The following is a 19335-nucleotide window of genomic DNA, read 5'->3' as shown; positions in this document are numbered from 1 at the left end:
ATGCGTCGTGCCTAAGGACAACCCTTAGTCGTGGTATATTGGCCATATATCACACCACCTCGTGCCTTATTGCTTAAATATAAGACTGGTCTAGTGAACCATAAGAGCGGTATTACATGGTTGGGACAATCATGAGCACTCTTAATTTACAGGATTCATTAGCTAGTTGAAATTCAATCCCTGACTGTGTTCTCCCCCATTAATGGAAATGGAACGGGAAAAATCCCTCTGAAATAAAAATAACTGATTTCACACCTGGAACCCAAAATCCACCTGTTTTCAGTCCTTTGAAATACTACAATCAGCTCTCTGACTCAGTTACAATCAGCTCTCTGACTCATTCAGAAATACTGACTCAGTTACAATCAGCTCTCTGACTCATTCAGAAATACTGACTCAGTTACAATCAGCTCTCTGACTCAGTTACAATCAGCTCTCTGACTCAGTTACAATCAGCTCTCTGACTCAGTTACAATCAGCTCTCTGACTCAGTTACAATCAGCTCTCTGACTCAGTTACAATCAGCTCTGACTCAGTTACAATCAGCTCTCTGACTCAGTTACAATCAGCTCTCTGACTCATTGAGAAATACTGACTCAGTTACAATCAGCTCTCTGACTCATTGAGAAATACTGACTCAGTTACAATCAGCTCTCTGACTCAGTTACAATCAGCTCTCTGACTCAGTTACAATCAGCTCTCTGACTCAGTTACAATCAGCTCTCTGACTCAGTTACAATCAGCTCTCTGACTCAGTTACAATCAGCTCTCTGACTCAGTTACAATCAGCTCTCTGACTCATTCAGGACAACTTCAGTGGCCAGTGTTGTCAGCAGGGTGTGGAGTCCCGTCCAATCAGGAACTAGTAAGAAATAATTCAACTGACTAACAACGTACGTAAACACACATGATTTATTGCTAAACAACTGAATATTAAATGAATGTGAGGAGAATAAACAGAGTAGAAACATTACATAGTATAGTTATTACAGACTATTTACAGTCCAATGACAGCTGCTATCAGGACACATCTATAGTCATGTCCTCCTCTTCCTCCTCCTCTTCAGGAGAATAAACAGAGTAGAAACATTACATAGTATAGTTATTACAGACTATTTACAGTCCGATGACAGCTGCTATCAGGACACATCTATAGTCATGTCCTCCTCTTCCTCCTCCTCCTCCTCCTCTTCAGGAGAATAAACAGAGTAGAAACATTACATAGTATAGTTATTACAGACTATTTACAGTCCAATGACAGCTGCTATCAGGACACATCTATAGTCATGTCCTCCTCCTCCTCTTCAGGAGAATAAACAGAGTAGAAACATTACATAGTATAGTTATTACAGACTATTTACAGTCCAATGACAGCTGCTATCAGGACACATCTATAGTCATGTCCTCCTCCTCCTCTTCAGGAGAATAAACAGAGTAGAAACATTACATAGTATAGTTATTACAGACTATTTACAGTCCGATGGCAGCTGCTGTCAGGACACATCTATAGTCATGTCCTCCTCTTCCTCCTCCTCCTCCTCCTCCTCCTCCTCTTCATCCTCATCGAAGTACTTCTCCTCTGCATCTCTGTTGACGATGTCCAGGTTGTCGTAGTCGGGGTTCCCGTCCACTTCACTACAACACACAGCTAGTACAGTAGTTCAGTCTGTCCACTACACTACAACACACACAGCTAGTACAGTAGTTCAGTCTGTCCACTACAACACACAGCTAGTACAGTAGTTCAGTCTGTCCACTTCACTACAACACACAGCTAGTACAGTAGTTCAGTCTGTCCACTACACTACAACACACACAGCTAGTACAGTAGTTCAGTCTGTCCACTACAACACACACAGCTAGTACATTAGTTCAGTCTGTTCACTTCACTACAACACAAACAGCTAGTACATTAGTTCAGTCTGTCCACTACACTACAACACACACAGCTAGTACATTAGTTCAGTCTGTTCACTTCACTACAACACAAACAGCTAGTACATTAGTTCAGTCTGTCCACTACACTACAACACACAGCTAGTACAGTAGTTCAGTCTGTCCACTACAACACACAGCTAGTACAGTAGTTCAGTCTGTCCACTACACTACAACACACACAGCTAGTACAGTAGTTCAGTCTGTCCACTACAACACACACAGCTAGTACAGTAGTTCAGTCTGTCCACTACACTACAACACACAGCTAGTACAGTAGTTCAGTCTGTCCACTACACTACAACACACACAGCTAGTACAGTAGTTCAGTCTGTCCACTACAACACACACAGCTAGTACAGTAGTTCAGTCTGTCCACTACAACACACACAGCTAGTACAGTAGTTCAGTCTGTCCACTTCACTACAACACAAACAGCTAGTACATTAGTTCAGTCTGTTCACTTCACTACAACACAAACAGCTAGTACATTAGTTCAGTCTGTCCACTACACTACAACACACACAGCTAGTACAGTAGTTCAGTCTGTCCACTACAACACACACAGCTAGTACAGTAGTTCAGTCTGTCCACTTCACTACAACACAAACAGCTAGTACAGTAGTTCAGTCTGTTCACTACAACACACACAGCTAGTACAGTAGTTCAGTCTGTCCACTACACTACAACACACACAGCTAGTACAGTAGTTCAGTCTGTCCACTACAACACACAGCTAGTACAGTAGTTCAGTCTGTCCACTTCACTACAACACACACAGCTAGTACAGTAGTTCAGTCTGTCCACATCACTACAACACACACAGCTAGTACAGTAGTTCAGTCTGTCCACTACAACACACACAGCTAGTACAGTAGTTCAGTCTGTCCACTACAACACAAACAGCTAGTACAGTAGTTCAGTCTGTCCACTACACTACAACACAAACAGCTAGTACATTAGTTCAGTCTGTCCACTACACTACAACACACACAGCTAGTACAGTAGTTCAGTCTGTCCACTACAACACACAGCTAGTACAGTAGTTCAGTCTGTCCACTACACTACAACACACACAGCTAGTACAGTAGTTCAGTCTGTCCACTACAACACACAGCTAGTACAGTAGTTCAGTCTGTCCACTACACTACAACACACACAGCTAGTACAGTAGTTCAGTCTGTCCACTACAACACACACAGCTAGTACAGTAGTTCAGTCTGTCCACTACAACACACAGCTAGTACAGTAGTTTAGTCTGTCCACTACACTACAACACACACAGCTAGTACAGTAGTTCAGTCTGTCCACTACAACACACAGCTAGTACAGTAGTTCAGTCTGTCCACTACACTACAACACACAGCTAGTACAGTAGTTCAGTCTGTCCACTACACTACAACACACAGCTAGTACAGTAGTTTAGTCTGTCCACTACAACACACAGCTAGTACAGTAGTTCAGTCTGTCCACTACAACACACAGCTAGTACAGTAGTTCAGTCTGTCCACTACACTACAACACACAGCTAGTACAGTAGTTCAGTCTGTCCACTACACTACAACACACAGCTAGTACAGTAGTTCAGTCTGTCCACTACACTACAACACACAGCTAGTACAGTAGTTCAGTCTGTCCACTACAACACACAGCTAGTACAGTAGTTCAGTCTGTCCACTACACTACAACACACAGCTAGTACAGTAGTTCAGTCTGTCCACTACAATACAAAGCTAGTACAGTAGTTTAGTCTGTCCACTACACTACAACACACACAGCTAGTACAGTAGTTCAGTCTGTCCACTACAACACACAGCTAGTACAGTAGTTCAGTCTCTCCACTACAACACACAGCTAGTACAGTAGTTCAGTCTGTCCACTACAACACACACAGCTAGTACAGTAGTTCAGTCTGTTCACTACAACACACACAGCTAGTATAGTAGTTCAGTCTGTCCACTTCACTACAACACACAGCTAGTACAGTAGTTCAGTCTGTCCACTACAACACACACAGCTAGTACAGTAGTTCAGTCTGTCCACTACAACACACACAGCTAGTACATTAGTTCAGTCTGTTCACTTCACTACAACACAAACAGCTAGTACATTAGTTCAGTCTGTCCACTACACTACAACACACACAGCTAGTACAGTAGTTCAGTCTGTCCACTACAACACACACAGCTAGTACAGTAGTTCAGTCTGTCCACTTCACTACAACACAAACAGCTAGTACAGTAGTTCAGTCTGTTCACTACAACACACACAGCTAGTACAGTAGTTCAGTCTGTCCACTACACTACAACACACACAGCTAGTACAGTAGTTCAGTCTGTCCACTACAACACACAGCTAGTACAGTAGTTCAGTCTGTCCACTTCACTACAACACACACAGCTAGTACAGTAGTTCAGTCTGTCCACATCACTACAACACACACAGCTAGTACAGTAGTTCAGTCTGTCCACTACAACACACACAGCTAGTACAGTAGTTCAGTCTGTCCACTACAACACAAACAGCTAGTACAGTAGTTCAGTCTGTCCACTACACTACAACACAAACAGCTAGTACATTAGTTCAGTCTGTCCACTACACTACAACACACACAGCTAGTACAGTAGTTCAGTCTGTCCACTACAACACACAGCTAGTACAGTAGTTCAGTCTGTCCACTACACTACAACACACACAGCTAGTACAGTAGTTCAGTCTGTCCACTACAACACACAGCTAGTACAGTAGTTCAGTCTGTCCACTACACTACAACACACACAGCTAGTACAGTAGTTCAGTCTGTCCACTACAACACACACAGCTAGTACAGTAGTTCAGTCTGTCCACTACAACACACAGCTAGTACAGTAGTTTAGTCTGTCCACTACACTACAACACACACAGCTAGTACAGTAGTTCAGTCTGTCCACTACAACACACAGCTAGTACAGTAGTTCAGTCTGTCCACTACACTACAACACACAGCTAGTACAGTAGTTCAGTCTGTCCACTACACTACAACACACACAGCTAGTACAGTAGTTCAGTCTGTCCACTACAACACACACAGCTAGTACAGTAGTTCAGTCTGTCCACTACAACACACAGCTAGTACAGTAGTTTAGTCTGTCCACTACACTACAACACACACAGCTAGTACAGTAGTTCAGTCTGTCCACTACAACACACAGCTAGTACAGTAGTTCAGTCTGTCCACTACACTACAACACACAGCTAGTACAGTAGTTCAGTCTGTCCACTACACTACAACACACAGCTAGTACAGTAGTTTAGTCTGTCCACTACAACACACAGCTAGTACAGTAGTTCAGTCTGTCCACTACAACACACAGCTAGTACAGTAGTTCAGTCTGTCCACTACACTACAACACACAGCTAGTACAGTAGTTCAGTCTGTCCACTACACTACAACACACAGCTAGTACAGTAGTTCAGTCTGTCCACTACACTACAACACACAGCTAGTACAGTAGTTCAGTCTGTCCACTACAACACACAGCTAGTACAGTAGTTCAGTCTGTCCACTACACTACAACACACAGCTAGTACAGTAGTTCAGTCTGTCCACTACAATACAAAGCTAGTACAGTAGTTTAGTCTGTCCACTACACTACAACACACACAGCTAGTACAGTAGTTCAGTCTGTCCACTACAACACACAGCTAGTACAGTAGTTCAGTCTCTCCACTACAACACACAGCTAGTACAGTAGTTCAGTCTGTCCACTACAACACACACAGCTAGTACAGTAGTTCAGTCTGTTCACTACAACACACACAGCTAGTATAGTAGTTCAGTCTGTCCACTTCACTACAACACACAGCTAGTACAGTAGTTCAGTCTGTCCACTACAACACACACAGCTAGTACAGTAGTTCAGTCTGTCCACTACAACACACACAGCTAGTACATTAGTTCAGTCTGTTCACTTCACTACAACACAAACAGCTAGTACATTAGTTCAGTCTGTCCACTACACTACAACACACACAGCTAGTACAGTAGTTCAGTCTGTCCACTACAACACACACAGCTAGTACAGTAGTTCAGTCTGTCCACTTCACTACAACACAAACAGCTAGTACAGTAGTTCAGTCTGTTCACTACAACACACACAGCTAGTACAGTAGTTCAGTCTGTCCACTACACTACAACACACACAGCTAGTACAGTAGTTCAGTCTGTCCACTACAACACACAGCTAGTACAGTAGTTCAGTCTGTCCACTTCACTACAACACACACAGCTAGTACAGTAGTTCAGTCTGTCCACATCACTACAACACACACAGCTAGTACAGTAGTTCAGTCTGTCCACTACAACACACACAGCTAGTACAGTAGTTCAGTCTGTCCACTACAACACAAACAGCTAGTACAGTAGTTCAGTCTGTCCACTACACTACAACACAAACAGCTAGTACATTAGTTCAGTCTGTCCACTACACTACAACACACACAGCTAGTACAGTAGTTCAGTCTGTCCACTACAACACACAGCTAGTACAGTAGTTCAGTCTGTCCACTACACTACAACACACACAGCTAGTACAGTAGTTCAGTCTGTCCACTACAACACACAGCTAGTACAGTAGTTCAGTCTGTCCACTACACTACAACACACACAGCTAGTACAGTAGTTCAGTCTGTCCACTACAACACACACAGCTAGTACAGTAGTTCAGTCTGTCCACTACAACACACAGCTAGTACAGTAGTTTAGTCTGTCCACTACACTACAACACACACAGCTAGTACAGTAGTTCAGTCTGTCCACTACAACACACAGCTAGTACAGTAGTTCAGTCTGTCCACTACACTACAACACACAGCTAGTACAGTAGTTCAGTCTGTCCACTACACTACAACACACAGCTAGTACAGTAGTTTAGTCTGTCCACTACAACACACAGCTAGTACAGTAGTTCAGTCTGTCCACTACAACACACAGCTAGTACAGTAGTTCAGTCTGTCCACTACAACACACAGCTAGTACAGTAGTTCAGTCTGTCCACTACACTACAACACACAGCTAGTACAGTAGTTCAGTCTGTCCACTACACTACAACACACAGCTAGTACAGTAGTTCAGTCTGTCCACTACAACACACAGCTAGTACAGTAGTTCAGTCTGTCCACTACACTACAACACACAGCTAGTACAGTAGTTCAGTCTGTCCACTACAATACAAAGCTAGTACAGTAGTTTAGTCTGTCCACTACACTACAACACACACAGCTAGTACAGTAGTTCAGTCTGTCCACTACAACACACAGCTAGTACAGTAGTTCAGTCTGTCCACTACACTACAACACACACAGCTAGTACAGTAGTTCAGTCTGTCCACTACAACACACAGCTAGTACAGTAGTTCAGTCTCTCCACTACAACACACAGCTAGTACAGTAGTTCAGTCTGTCCACTACAACACACACAGCTAGTACAGTAGTTCAGTCTGTCCACTACAACACACACAGCTAGTATAGTAGTTCAGTCTGTCCACTACAACACACACAGCTAGTACAGTAGTTCAGTCTGTCCACTACAACACACACAGCTAGTACAGTAGTTCAGTCTGTTCACTACAACACACACAGCTAGTATAGTAGTTCAGTCTGTCCACTTCACTACAACACACAGCTAGTACAGTAGTTCAGTCTGTCCACTACAACACACACAGCTAGTACAGTAGTTCAGTCTGTCCACTACACTACAACACACACAGCTAGTACAGTAGTTCAGTCTGTCCACTACACTACAACACACACAGCTAGTACAGTAGTTCAGTCTGTCCACTACAACACACACAGCTAGTACAGTAGTTCAGTCTGTCCACTACAACACACACAGCTAGTACAGTAGTTCAGTCTGTCCACTACAACACACACATCTAGTACAGTAGTTCAGTCTGTCCACTACAACACACACAGCTAGTACAGTAGTTCAGTCTGTCCACTTCACTACAACACACACAGCTAGTACAGTAGTTCAGTCTGTCCACTACAACACACACAGCTAGTACAGTAGTTCAGTCTGTCCACTACAACACAAACAGCTAGTACAGTAGTTCAGTCTGTCCACTACAACACACAGCTAGTACAGTAGTTCAGTCTGTCCACTACACTACAACACACAGCTAGTACAGTAGTTCAGTCTGTCCACTACACTACAACACACAGCTAGTACAGTAGTTTAGTCTGTCCACTACAACACACAGCTAGTACAGTAGTTCAGTCTGTCCACTACAACACACAGCTAGTACAGTAGTTCAGTCTGTCCACTACACTACAACACACAGCTAGTACAGTAGTTCAGTCTGTCCACTACACTACAACACACAGCTAGTACAGTAGTTCAGTCTGTACACCACTACAATACAAAGCTAGTACAGTAGTTCAGTCTGTCCACTACACTACAACACACACAGCTAGTACAGTAGTTCAGTCTGTCCACTACAACACACAGCTAGTACAGTAGTTCAGTCTGTCCACTACACTACAACACACACAGCTAGTACAGTAGTTCAGTCTGTCCACTACAACACACAGCTAGTACAGTAGTTCAGTCTGTCCACTACACTACAACACACACAGCTAGTACAGTAGTTCAGTCTGTCCACTACAACACACAGCTAGTACAGTAGTTCAGTCTGTGCACTACACTACAACACACACAGCTAGTACAGTAGTTCAGTCTGTCCACTACACTACAACACACACAGCTAGTACAGTAGTTCAGTCTGTCCACTACAACACACAGCTAGTACAGTAGTTTAGTCTGTCCACTACACTACAACATACACAGCTAGTACAGTAGTTCAGTCTGTCCACTACAACACACAGCTAGTACAGTAGTTCAGTCTGTCCACTACACTACAACACACAGCTAGTACAGTAGTTCAGTCTGTCCACTACACTACAACACACAGCTAGTACAGTAGTTTAGTCTGTCCACTACAACACACAGCTAGTAAAGTAGTTCAGTCTGTCCACTACAACACACAGCTAGTACAGTAGTTCAGTCTGTCCACTACACTACAACACACAGCTAGTACAGTAGTTCAGTCTGTCCACTACACTACAACACACAGCTAGTACAGTAGTTCAGTCTGTCCACTACAATACAAAGCTAGTACAGTAGTTTAGTCTGTCCACTACACTACAACACACACAGCTAGTACAGTAGTTCAGTCTGTCCACTACAACACACAGCTAGTACAGTAGTTCAGTCTGTCCACTACAACACACACAGCTAGTACAGTAGTTCAGTCTGTTCACTACAACACACACAGCTAGTATAGTAGTTCAGTCTGTCCACTTCACTACAACACACAGCTAGTACAGTAGTTCAGTCTGTCCACTACAACACACAGCTAGTACAGTAGTTCAGTCTGTCCACTACAACACACACAGCTAGTACAGTAGTTCAGTCTGTCCACTACAACACACAGCTAGTACAGTAGTTCAGTCTGTCCACTACACTACAACACACACAGCTAGTACAGTAGTTCAGTCTGTCCACTACAACACACAGCTAGTACAGTAGTTCAGTCTGTCCACTACACTACAACACACACAGCTAGTACAGTAGTTCAGTCTGTCCACTACAACACACAGCTAGTACAGTAGTTTAGTCTGTCCACTACACTACAACACACACAGCTAGTACAGTAGTTCAGTCTGTCCACTACAACACACAGCTAGTACAGTAGTTCAGTCTGTCCACTACAACACACAGCTAGTACAGTAGTTCAGTCTGTCCACTACACTACAACACACAGCTAGTACAGTAGTTCAGTCTGTCCACTACACTACAACACACAGCTAGTACAGTAGTTCAGTCTGTCCACTACACTACAAAGCTAGTACAGTAGTTTAGTCTGTCCACTACACTACAACACACACAGCTAGTACAGTAGTTCAGTCTGTCCACTACAACACACAGCTAGTACAGTAGTTCAGTCTGTCCACTACACTACAACACACACAGCTAGTACAGTAGTTCAGTCTGTCCACTACACTACAACACACAGCTAGTACAGTAGTTCAGTCTGTCCACTACAACACACACAGCTAGTACAGTAGTTCAGTCTGTCCACTACAACACACAGCTAGTACAGTAGTTCAGTCTCTCCACTACAACACACAGCTAGTACAGTAGTTCAGTCTGTCCACTACAACACACACAGCTAGTACAGTAGTTCAGTCTGTTCACTACAACACACACAGCTAGTATAGTAGTTCAGTCTGTCCACTTCACTACAACACACAGCTAGTACAGCAGTTCAGTCTGTCCACTACAACACACAGCTAGTACAGTAGTTCAGTCTGTTCACTACAACACACACAGCTAGTATAGTAGTTCAGTCTGTCCACTTCACTACAACACACAGCTAGTACAGTAGTTCAGTCTGTCCACTACAACACACAGCTAGTACAGTAGTTCAGTCTGTCCACTACAACACACACAGCTAGTACAGTAGTTCAGTCTGTCCACTACACTACAACACACACAGCTAGTACAGTAGTTCAGTCTGTCCACTACACTACAACACACACAGCTAGTACAGTAGTTCAGTCTGTCCACTACAACACACACAGCTAGTACAGTAGTTCAGTCTGTCCACTACAACACACACAGCTAGTACAGTAGTTCAGTTTGTCCACTACAACACACACAGCTAGTACAGTAGTTCAGTCTGTCCACTACAACACACAGCTAGTACAGTAGTTCAGTCTGTCCACTACAATACACAGCTAGTACAGTAGTTCAGTCTGTCCACTACAACACACAGCTAGTACAGTAGTTCAGTCTGTCCACTTAGTTAGTCAGCCCGGTTAGTCTCCACAGTTGTTCAGCCCGGTTAGTCTCCCCAGTTGGCCAGCCCGGTTAGTCTCCACAGTTAGTCAGCCCGGTTAGTCTCCCCAGTTAGTCAGCCCGGTTAGTCTCCCCAGTTGTTCAGCCCGGTTAGTCTCCCCAGTTGGCCCGGTTAGTCTCCCCAGTTAGTCAAGCCCGGTTAGTCTCCCCAGTTAGTCAGCCCGGTTAGTCTCCCCAGTTGGCCAGCCCGGTTAGTCTCCCCAGTTGGCCAGCCCGGTTAGTCTCCCCAGTTGGCCAGCCCGGTTAGTCTCCCCAGTAGGCCAGCCCGGTTAGTCTCCCCAGTTGGCCAGCCCGGTTAGTCTCCCCAGTTGGCCAGCCCGGTTAGTCTCCCCAGTTGGCCAGCCCGGTTAGTCTCCCCAGTTGGCCAGCCCGGTTAGTCTCCCCAGTTGGCCAGCCCGGTTAGTCTCCCCAGTTGGCCAGCCCGGTTAGTCTCCCCGGTTGGCCAGCCCGGTTAGTCTCCCCGGTTAGTCAGCCCGGTTAGTCTCCCCAGTTGGCCAGCCCGGTTAGTCTCCCCAGTTGGCCAGCCCGGTTAGTCTCCCCAGTTGGCCAGCCCGGTTAGTCTCCCCAGTTGTTCAGCCCGGTTAGTCTCCCCAGTTGTTCAGCCCGGTTAGTCTCCCCAGTTGGCCAGCCCGGTTAGTCTCCCCAGTTGGCCAGCCCGGTTAGTCTCCCCAGTTGGCCAGCCCGGTTAGTCTCCCCAGTTGGCCAGCCCGGTTAGTCTCCCCAGTTGGCCAGCCCGGTTAGTCTCCCCAGTTGTTCAGCCCGGTTAATCCCCCCAATTAGTCAGCCCGGTTAGTCTCCCCAGTTAGTCAGCCCGGTTAGTCTCCCCAGTTGGCCAGCCCGGTTAGTCTCCCCAGTTGGCCAGCCCGGTTAGTCTCCCCAGCTGGCCAGCCATCTACTAACCTGTAGTTAAAGTCTTTGTCGTGTCCGTCCAGGAAGCGTTGGTACATCTGAGTGATGAACTCGTCCCTGAGCAGAGCTTTCTCCTGGGGTGTTGGCTCATAGCCCTCTGCCCCCAACCCTCCACCTGGAGGCACCACACACACAGTACCGTGAGACACACACACACACACACAGTACCGTGAGACACACACACACACAGTACCGTGAGACACACACACACACAGTACCGTGAGACACACACACACAGTACCGTGAGACACACACACACACAGTACCGTGAGACACACACAGTACCATGAGACACACAGAGACGTGATCTGAAGAGGACAACACAGTACCATGAGACACACAGAGACGTGATCTGAAGAGGACAACACAGTACCATGAGACACAGAGAGACGTGATCTTAAGAGGACAACACAGTACCATGAGACACAGAGAGACGTGATCTGAAGAGGACAACACAGTACCATGAGACACAGAGAGACGTGATCTGAAGAGGACAACACAGTACCATGAGACACAGAGACGTGATCTGAAGAGGACAACACAGTACCATGAGACACAGAGACGTGATCTGAAGAGGACAACACAGTACCATGAGACACAGAGAGACATGATCTGAAGAGGACAACACAGTACCATGAGACACAGAGACGTGATCTGAAGAGGACAACACAGTACCATGAGACACAGAGACGTGATCTGAAGAGGACAACACAGTACCATGAGACGTTACGATTCTAACTACATGGCCACATTACATTACTATTCTAACTACATGATCACATTACACTGCTATTCTAACTACATGGCCACATTACGTTGCTATTCTAACTACATGGCTACATTACATTACGTTGCTATTCTAACTACATGGCCACATTACATTACGTTGCTATTCTAACTACATGACCACATTACATTGCTATTCTAACTACATGGCCACATTACATTACGTTACTATTCTAACTACATGGCCACATTACATTACTATTCTAACTACATGGCCACATTACATTACGTTGCTATTCTAACTACATGGCCACATTACATTACGTTGCTATTCTAACTACATGGCCACATTACGTTGCTATTCTAACTACATGACCACATTACGTTGCTATTCTAACTACATGGCCACATTACATTACGTTGCTATTCTAACTACATGGCCACATTACATTACGTTGCTATTCTAACTACATGGCCACATTACATTATGTTGCTATTCTAACTACATGGCCACATTACATTACGTTGCTATTCTAACTACATGACCACATTACATTACGTTGCTATTCTAACTACATGGCCACATTACGTTGCTATTCTAACTACATGATCACATTACATAACGTTGCTATTCTAACTACATGGCCACATTACATTACGTTGCTATTCTAACTACATGATCACATTACGTTGCTATTCTAACTACATGGCCACATTACATTACGTTGCTATTCTAACTACATGGCCACATTACATTACGTTGCTATTCTAACTACATGATCACATTACACTGCTATTCTAACTACATGATCACATTACGTTGCTATTCTAACTACATGATCACATTACGTTGCTATTCTAACTACATGATCACATTACGTTGCTATTCTAACTACATGATCACATTACGTTGCTATTCTAACTACATGATCACATTACGTTGCTATTCTAACTACATGATCACATTACGTTGCTATTCTAACTACATGATCACATTACGTTGCTATTCTAACTACATGGCTACATTACATTACGTTGCTATTCTAACTACATGGCCATGTTACATTACGTTGCTATTCTAACTACATGACCACATTACATTACGTTGCTATTCTAACTACATGGCCATGTTACATTACGTTGCTATTCTAACTACATGGCCACATTACATTACGTTGCTATTCTAACTACATGGCCACATTACATTACACTGCTATTCTAACTACATGGCCATGTTACATTGCTATTCTAACTACATGGCCACATTACATTACGTTGCTATTCTAACTACATGGCCACATTACACTGCTATTCTAACTACATGATCACATTACACTGCTATTCTAACTACATGATCACATTACACTGCTATTCTAACTACATGGCCACATTACATTGCTATTCTAACTACATGACCACATTACATTACGTTGCTATTCTAACTACATGGCCACATTACATTACGTTGCTATTCTAACTACATGGCTACATTACATTACGTTGCTATTCTAACTACATGGCCACATTACATTACGTTGCTATTCTAACTACATGGCCACATTACATTACGTTGCTATTCTAACTACATGGCCACATTACATTACGTTGCTATTCTAACTACATGGCCACATTACACTGCTATTCTAACTACATGGCCACATTACATTACGTTGCTATTCTAACTACATGGCCACATTACATTACGTTGCTATTCTAACTACATGGCCACATTACATTACGTTGCTATTCTAACTACATGGCCACATTACATTATGTTGCTATTCTAACTACATGACCACATTACATTGCTATTCTAACTACATGGCCACATTACATTACTATTCTAACTACATGGCCACATTACATTACGTTGCTATTCTAACTACATGGCCACATTACACTGCTATTCTAACTACATGGCCACATTACATTACGTTGCTATTCTAACTACATGGCCACATTACATTACGTTGCTATTCTAACTACATGGCCACATTACATTACGTTGCTATTCTAACTACATGGCCACATTACATTATGTTGCTATTCTAACTACATGACCACATTACGTTGCTATTCTAACTACATGGCCACATTACATTACGTTGCTATTCTAACTACATGGCCACATTACATTACGTTGCTATTCTAACTACATGGCCACATTACATTACGTTGCTATTCTAACTACATGACCACATTACGTTGCTATTCTAACTACATGACCACATTACATTACGTTGCTATTCTAACTACATGGCCACATTACATTACGTTGCTATTCTAACTACATGGCTACATTACATTACGTTGCTATTCTAACTACATGGCTACATTACATTACGTTGCTATTCTAACTACATGATCACATTACACTGCTATTCTAACTACATGGCCACATTACATTACGTTGCTATTCTAACTACATGGCCATGTTACATAACGTTGCTATTCTAACTACATGGCCACATAACGTTGCTATTCTAACTACATGGCCACATTACATTACGTTGCTATTCTAACTACATGGCCACATTACGTTGCTATTCTAACTACATGGCCACATTACATTACGTTGCTATTCTAACTACATGGCCACATTACACTGCTATTCTAACTACATGGCCACATTACATTACGTTGCTATTCTAACTACATGATCACATTACATTGCTATTCTAACTACATGGCTACATTACGTTGCTATTCTAACTACATGGCCACATTACATTACGTTACTATTCTAACTACATGGCTACATTACGTTGCTATTCTAACTACATGGCCACATTACATTACGTTGCTATTCTAACTACATGGCCACATTACATTACGTTGCTATTCTAACTACATGATCACATTACATTACTATTCTAACTACATGGCCACATTACATTACGTTGCTATTCTAACTACATGGCCACATTACGTTGCTATTCTAACTACATGATCACATTACATTGCTATTCTAACTACATGGCTACATTACGTTGCTATTCTAACTACATGGCCATGTTACATTACGTTGCTATTCTAACTACATGGCCACATTACATTACGTTGCTATTCTAACTACATGGACACATTACATTACGTTGCTATTCTAACTACATGGCCACATTACATTACGTTGCTATTCTAACTACATGGCTACATTACATTACGTTGCTATTCTAACTACATGATCACATTACACTGCTATTCTAACTACATGGCCACATTACATTACGTTGCTATTCTAACTACATGGCCATGTTACATAACGTTGCTATTCTAACTACACAGCCACATCGTACAGACTACCTTCTCAACTGTTGGCAAACTATTTCCCTTGTTGAACACACGTCTGGTGATGCTGTGTCTTACCCTCCTCCCCTCCTCCTCCTCCAGTGCGTTCTCCTCCCTGTCCTGCTCCTCCTGCAGCCGGCTCTGGATCAGTCTCTCCTGGTAGGAGGTGAGGAGGAGGTGGGCCAGCCCCCCTTCTGCTCCCCCCGGCCCCCGCTCCTCCCCTGCTCCTCCCTGCATGGCCTCGAGGGAGCGATGTAGCAGCTCCTCCTCTGTCAGGTATTGGCCGATGTATTGCTCATACAGTAGGGGCTCCCGGCTTCTCATCTGGTCCTCACTGAAGTACTGGCCCTCTGGGGGGGTAAGAGACATGTTGAAGTACTGACCCTCTGGGGGGGTTAGAGACATGTTGAAGTACTGGCCCTCTGGGGGGTTAGAGACATGTAGAAGTACTGGCCCTCTGGGGGGTTAGAGACATGTTGAAGTACTGACCCTCTGGGAGGGTTAGAGACATGTTGAAGTACTGGCCCTCTGGGGGGGTTAGAGACATGTTGAAGTACTGGCCCTCTGGGGGGGTTAGAGACATTTTGAAGTACTGGCCCTCAGGGGGTTAGAGACATGTTGAAGTACTGACCCTCTGGGGGGGGGGGGGGGGGGGGGGACATCCCTGGTGATCTACTGCCTCTGATCTGGAGGACTCACTAAACAGAGAACATCCCTGGTCATCCCTACTGCCTCTGATCTGGAGGACTCACTAAACAGAGAACATCTCTGGTCATCCCTACTGCCTCTGATCTGGAGGACTCACTAAACAGAGAACATCCCTGGTCATCCCTACTGCCTCTGATCTGGAGGACTCACTAAACAGAGAACATCCCTGGTCATCCCTACTGCCTCTGATCTGGAGGACTCACTAAACAGAGAACATCCCTGGTCATCCCTACTGCCTCTGATCTGGAGGACTCACTAAACAGAGAACATCCCTGGTCATCCCTACTGCCTCTGATCTGGAGGACTCACTAAACAGAGAACATCCCTGGTCATCCCTACTGCCTCTGATCTGGAGGACTCACTAAACAGAGAACATCCCCTGGTGCCATCTGGTTTGTAAATGATGTCTGAGTGTTGGCCCCTGGTGCCATCTGGTTTGTAAATGATGTCTGAGTGTTGGCCCCTGGTGCCGTCTGGTTTGTAAATTATGTCTGAGTGTTGGCCCCTGGTGCCGTCTGGTTTGTAAATGATGTCTGAGTGTTGGCCCCTGGTGACATCTGGTTTGTAAATGATGTCTGAGTGTTGGCCCCTGGTGCCGTCTGGTTTGTAAATGATGTCTGAGTGTTGGCCCCTGGTGCCGTCTGGTTTGCTTCATAAGGAATTTGAAATTATTTATACTTTTACTTTTGATACATAAGTCTATTTAAAACCAAACACTTTTAGACTTTTACTCAAGTATGAGAATTGAGTACCAGGGTCTGTGATTGGTGCTGAAGCCTGAGTACCAGGGTCTGTGATTGGTGCTGAAGCCTGAGTACCAGGGTCTGTGATTGGTGCTGAAGACTGAGTACCAGGGTCTGTGATTGGTGCTGAAGACTGAGTACCAGGGTCTGTGATTGGTGCTGAAGACTGAGTACCAGGGTCTGTGATTGGTGCTGAAGCCTGAGTACCAGGGTCTGTGATTGGTGCTGAAGCCTGAGTACCAGGGTCTGTGATTGGTGCTGAAGACTGAGTACCAGGGTCTGTGATTGGTGCTGAAGACTGAGTACCAGGGTCTGTGATTGGTGCTGAAGCCTGAGTACCAGGGTCTGCTGAAGCCTGAGTACCAGGGTCTGTGATTGGTGCTGAAGCCTGAGTACCAGGGTCTGTGATTGGTGCTGAAGACTGAGTACCAGGGTCTGTGATTGGTGCTGAAGACTGAGTACCAGGGTCTGTGATTGGTGCTGAAGACTGAGTACCAGGGTCTGTGATTGGTGCTGAAGACTGAGTACCAGGGTCTGTGATTGCTTGCTAGGCTCACCCCTCTGCAGCTCCCTGAGGGCAGCGTAGCGTTGGTTGCGTACCCGGGTCCTGTTGGTCCGTCCTGCTGCTCTCCGCCTCACCTCCCGACAGTAGTACTGCGCCCGGGGGTCAGAAGTCAGATGGCAGAATACTGACAGGTGCTGTGGCTTCAGGTGGGCCTGTGGGAGAGGGTTAGAGGTCAGAGGTGATGAGACAGAGGGTTAGAGGTCAGAGGTGATGGGGGAGCAGGGGTTGGTCTTATGTCAGTTTCTATTTAATACCAAGTTGTACTCAGGCCAGTTTCAGATACAGAAATACTGTGTGAATACAGTAAGTGAATGAGATGGCAAAGCATTTGTGTCTCAAAAACAATAAGTGTAAAGAATGTGTCTAAAAATATGGATCTAAGCTTTAATTTAATCAGCGGAGCCCAACTGAGACCAGGGTCTCATCTTCAGAGACCCAACTGAGACCAGGGTCTCATCTTCAGAGACCCAACTGAGACCAGGGTCTCATCTTCAGAGACCCAACTGAGACCAGGGTCTCATCTTCAGAGACCCAACTGAGACCAGGGTCTCATCTTCAGAGACCCAACTGAGACCAGGGTCTCATCTTCAGAGACCCAACTGAGACCAGGGTCTCATCTTCAGAGACCCACTGAGACCAGGGTCTCATCTTCAGAGACCCAACTGAGACAAGGGTCTCATCTTCAGAGACCCAACTGAGACCAGGGTCTCATCTTCAGAGACCCAACTGAGACCAGGGTCTCATCTTCAGAGACCCAACTGAGACCAGGGTCTCATCTTCAGAGACCAGGGTCTCATCTTCAACTGAGACCAGGGTCTCATCTTCAGAGACCCAATTGAGACCAGGGTCTCATCTTCAGAGACCCAACTGAGACCAGGGTCTCATCTTCAGAGACCCAACTGAGACCAGGGTCTCATCTTCAGAGACCCAACTGAGACCAGGGTCTCATCTTCAGAGACTTCCAACTGAGACCAGGGTCTCATCTTCAGAGACCCAACTGAGACCAGGGTCTCATCTTTGAGACCAGTCTCATCTTCAGAGAACCAATTGAGATCTTCAGAGACCAACTGAGACCAGGGTCTCATCTTCAGAGACCCAACTGAGACCAGGGTCTCATCTTCAGAGACCCAACTGAGACCAGGGTCTCATCTTCAGAGACCCAACTGAGAGGGTCTCATCTTCAGAGACCCAACTGAGACCAGGGTCTCATCTTCAGAGACCCAACTGAGACCAGGGTCTCATCTTCAGAACCCAGGGTCTCATCTTGAGACCAGGGTCTCATCTTCAGAGACCCAACTGAGACCAGGGTCTCATCTTCAGAGACCCAACTGAGACCAGGGTCTCATCTTCAGAGACCCAACTGAGACCAGGGTCTCATCTTCAGAGACCCAACTGAGACCAGGGTCTCATCTTCAGAGACCCAACTGAGACCAGGGTCTCATCTTCAGAGACAACTGAGACCAGGGTCTCATCTTCAGAGACCCAACTGAGACCAGGGTCTCATCTTCAGAGACCCAACTGAGACCAGGGTCTCATCTTCAGAGACCCAACTGAGACCAGGG

General features: G+C 44.9%; 1 protein-coding gene across 1 annotated transcript; it reads right to left on the bottom strand.

Annotated features, from left to right (window-relative positions):
* Nucleotides 1-894: 894 nt before the first annotated feature.
* On the bottom strand, nt 895-17952 carry LOC124021703 (coiled-coil domain-containing protein 97-like; the record flags this gene model as incomplete). The annotated part of the gene is made up of 6 exons (XM_046336816.1): nt 895-1635; nt 11735-11858; nt 12249-12269; nt 12377-12397; nt 15814-16107; nt 17766-17952. Coding segments are annotated over 6 exons (789 nt in total), but the record flags the coding sequence as incomplete, so codon positions are not given.
* Nucleotides 17953-19335: the final 1383 nt, after the last annotated feature.

Source organism: Oncorhynchus gorbuscha, unplaced genomic scaffold, assembly GCF_021184085.1.
Source record: "Oncorhynchus gorbuscha isolate QuinsamMale2020 ecotype Even-year unplaced genomic scaffold, OgorEven_v1.0 Un_scaffold_1174, whole genome shotgun sequence".
NCBI classification, from domain to species: domain Eukaryota; kingdom Metazoa; phylum Chordata; class Actinopteri; order Salmoniformes; family Salmonidae; genus Oncorhynchus; species Oncorhynchus gorbuscha.
Note: the sequence above shows the minus strand (reverse complement) of the source record. Positions and strands in the feature narration are given on the sequence as shown.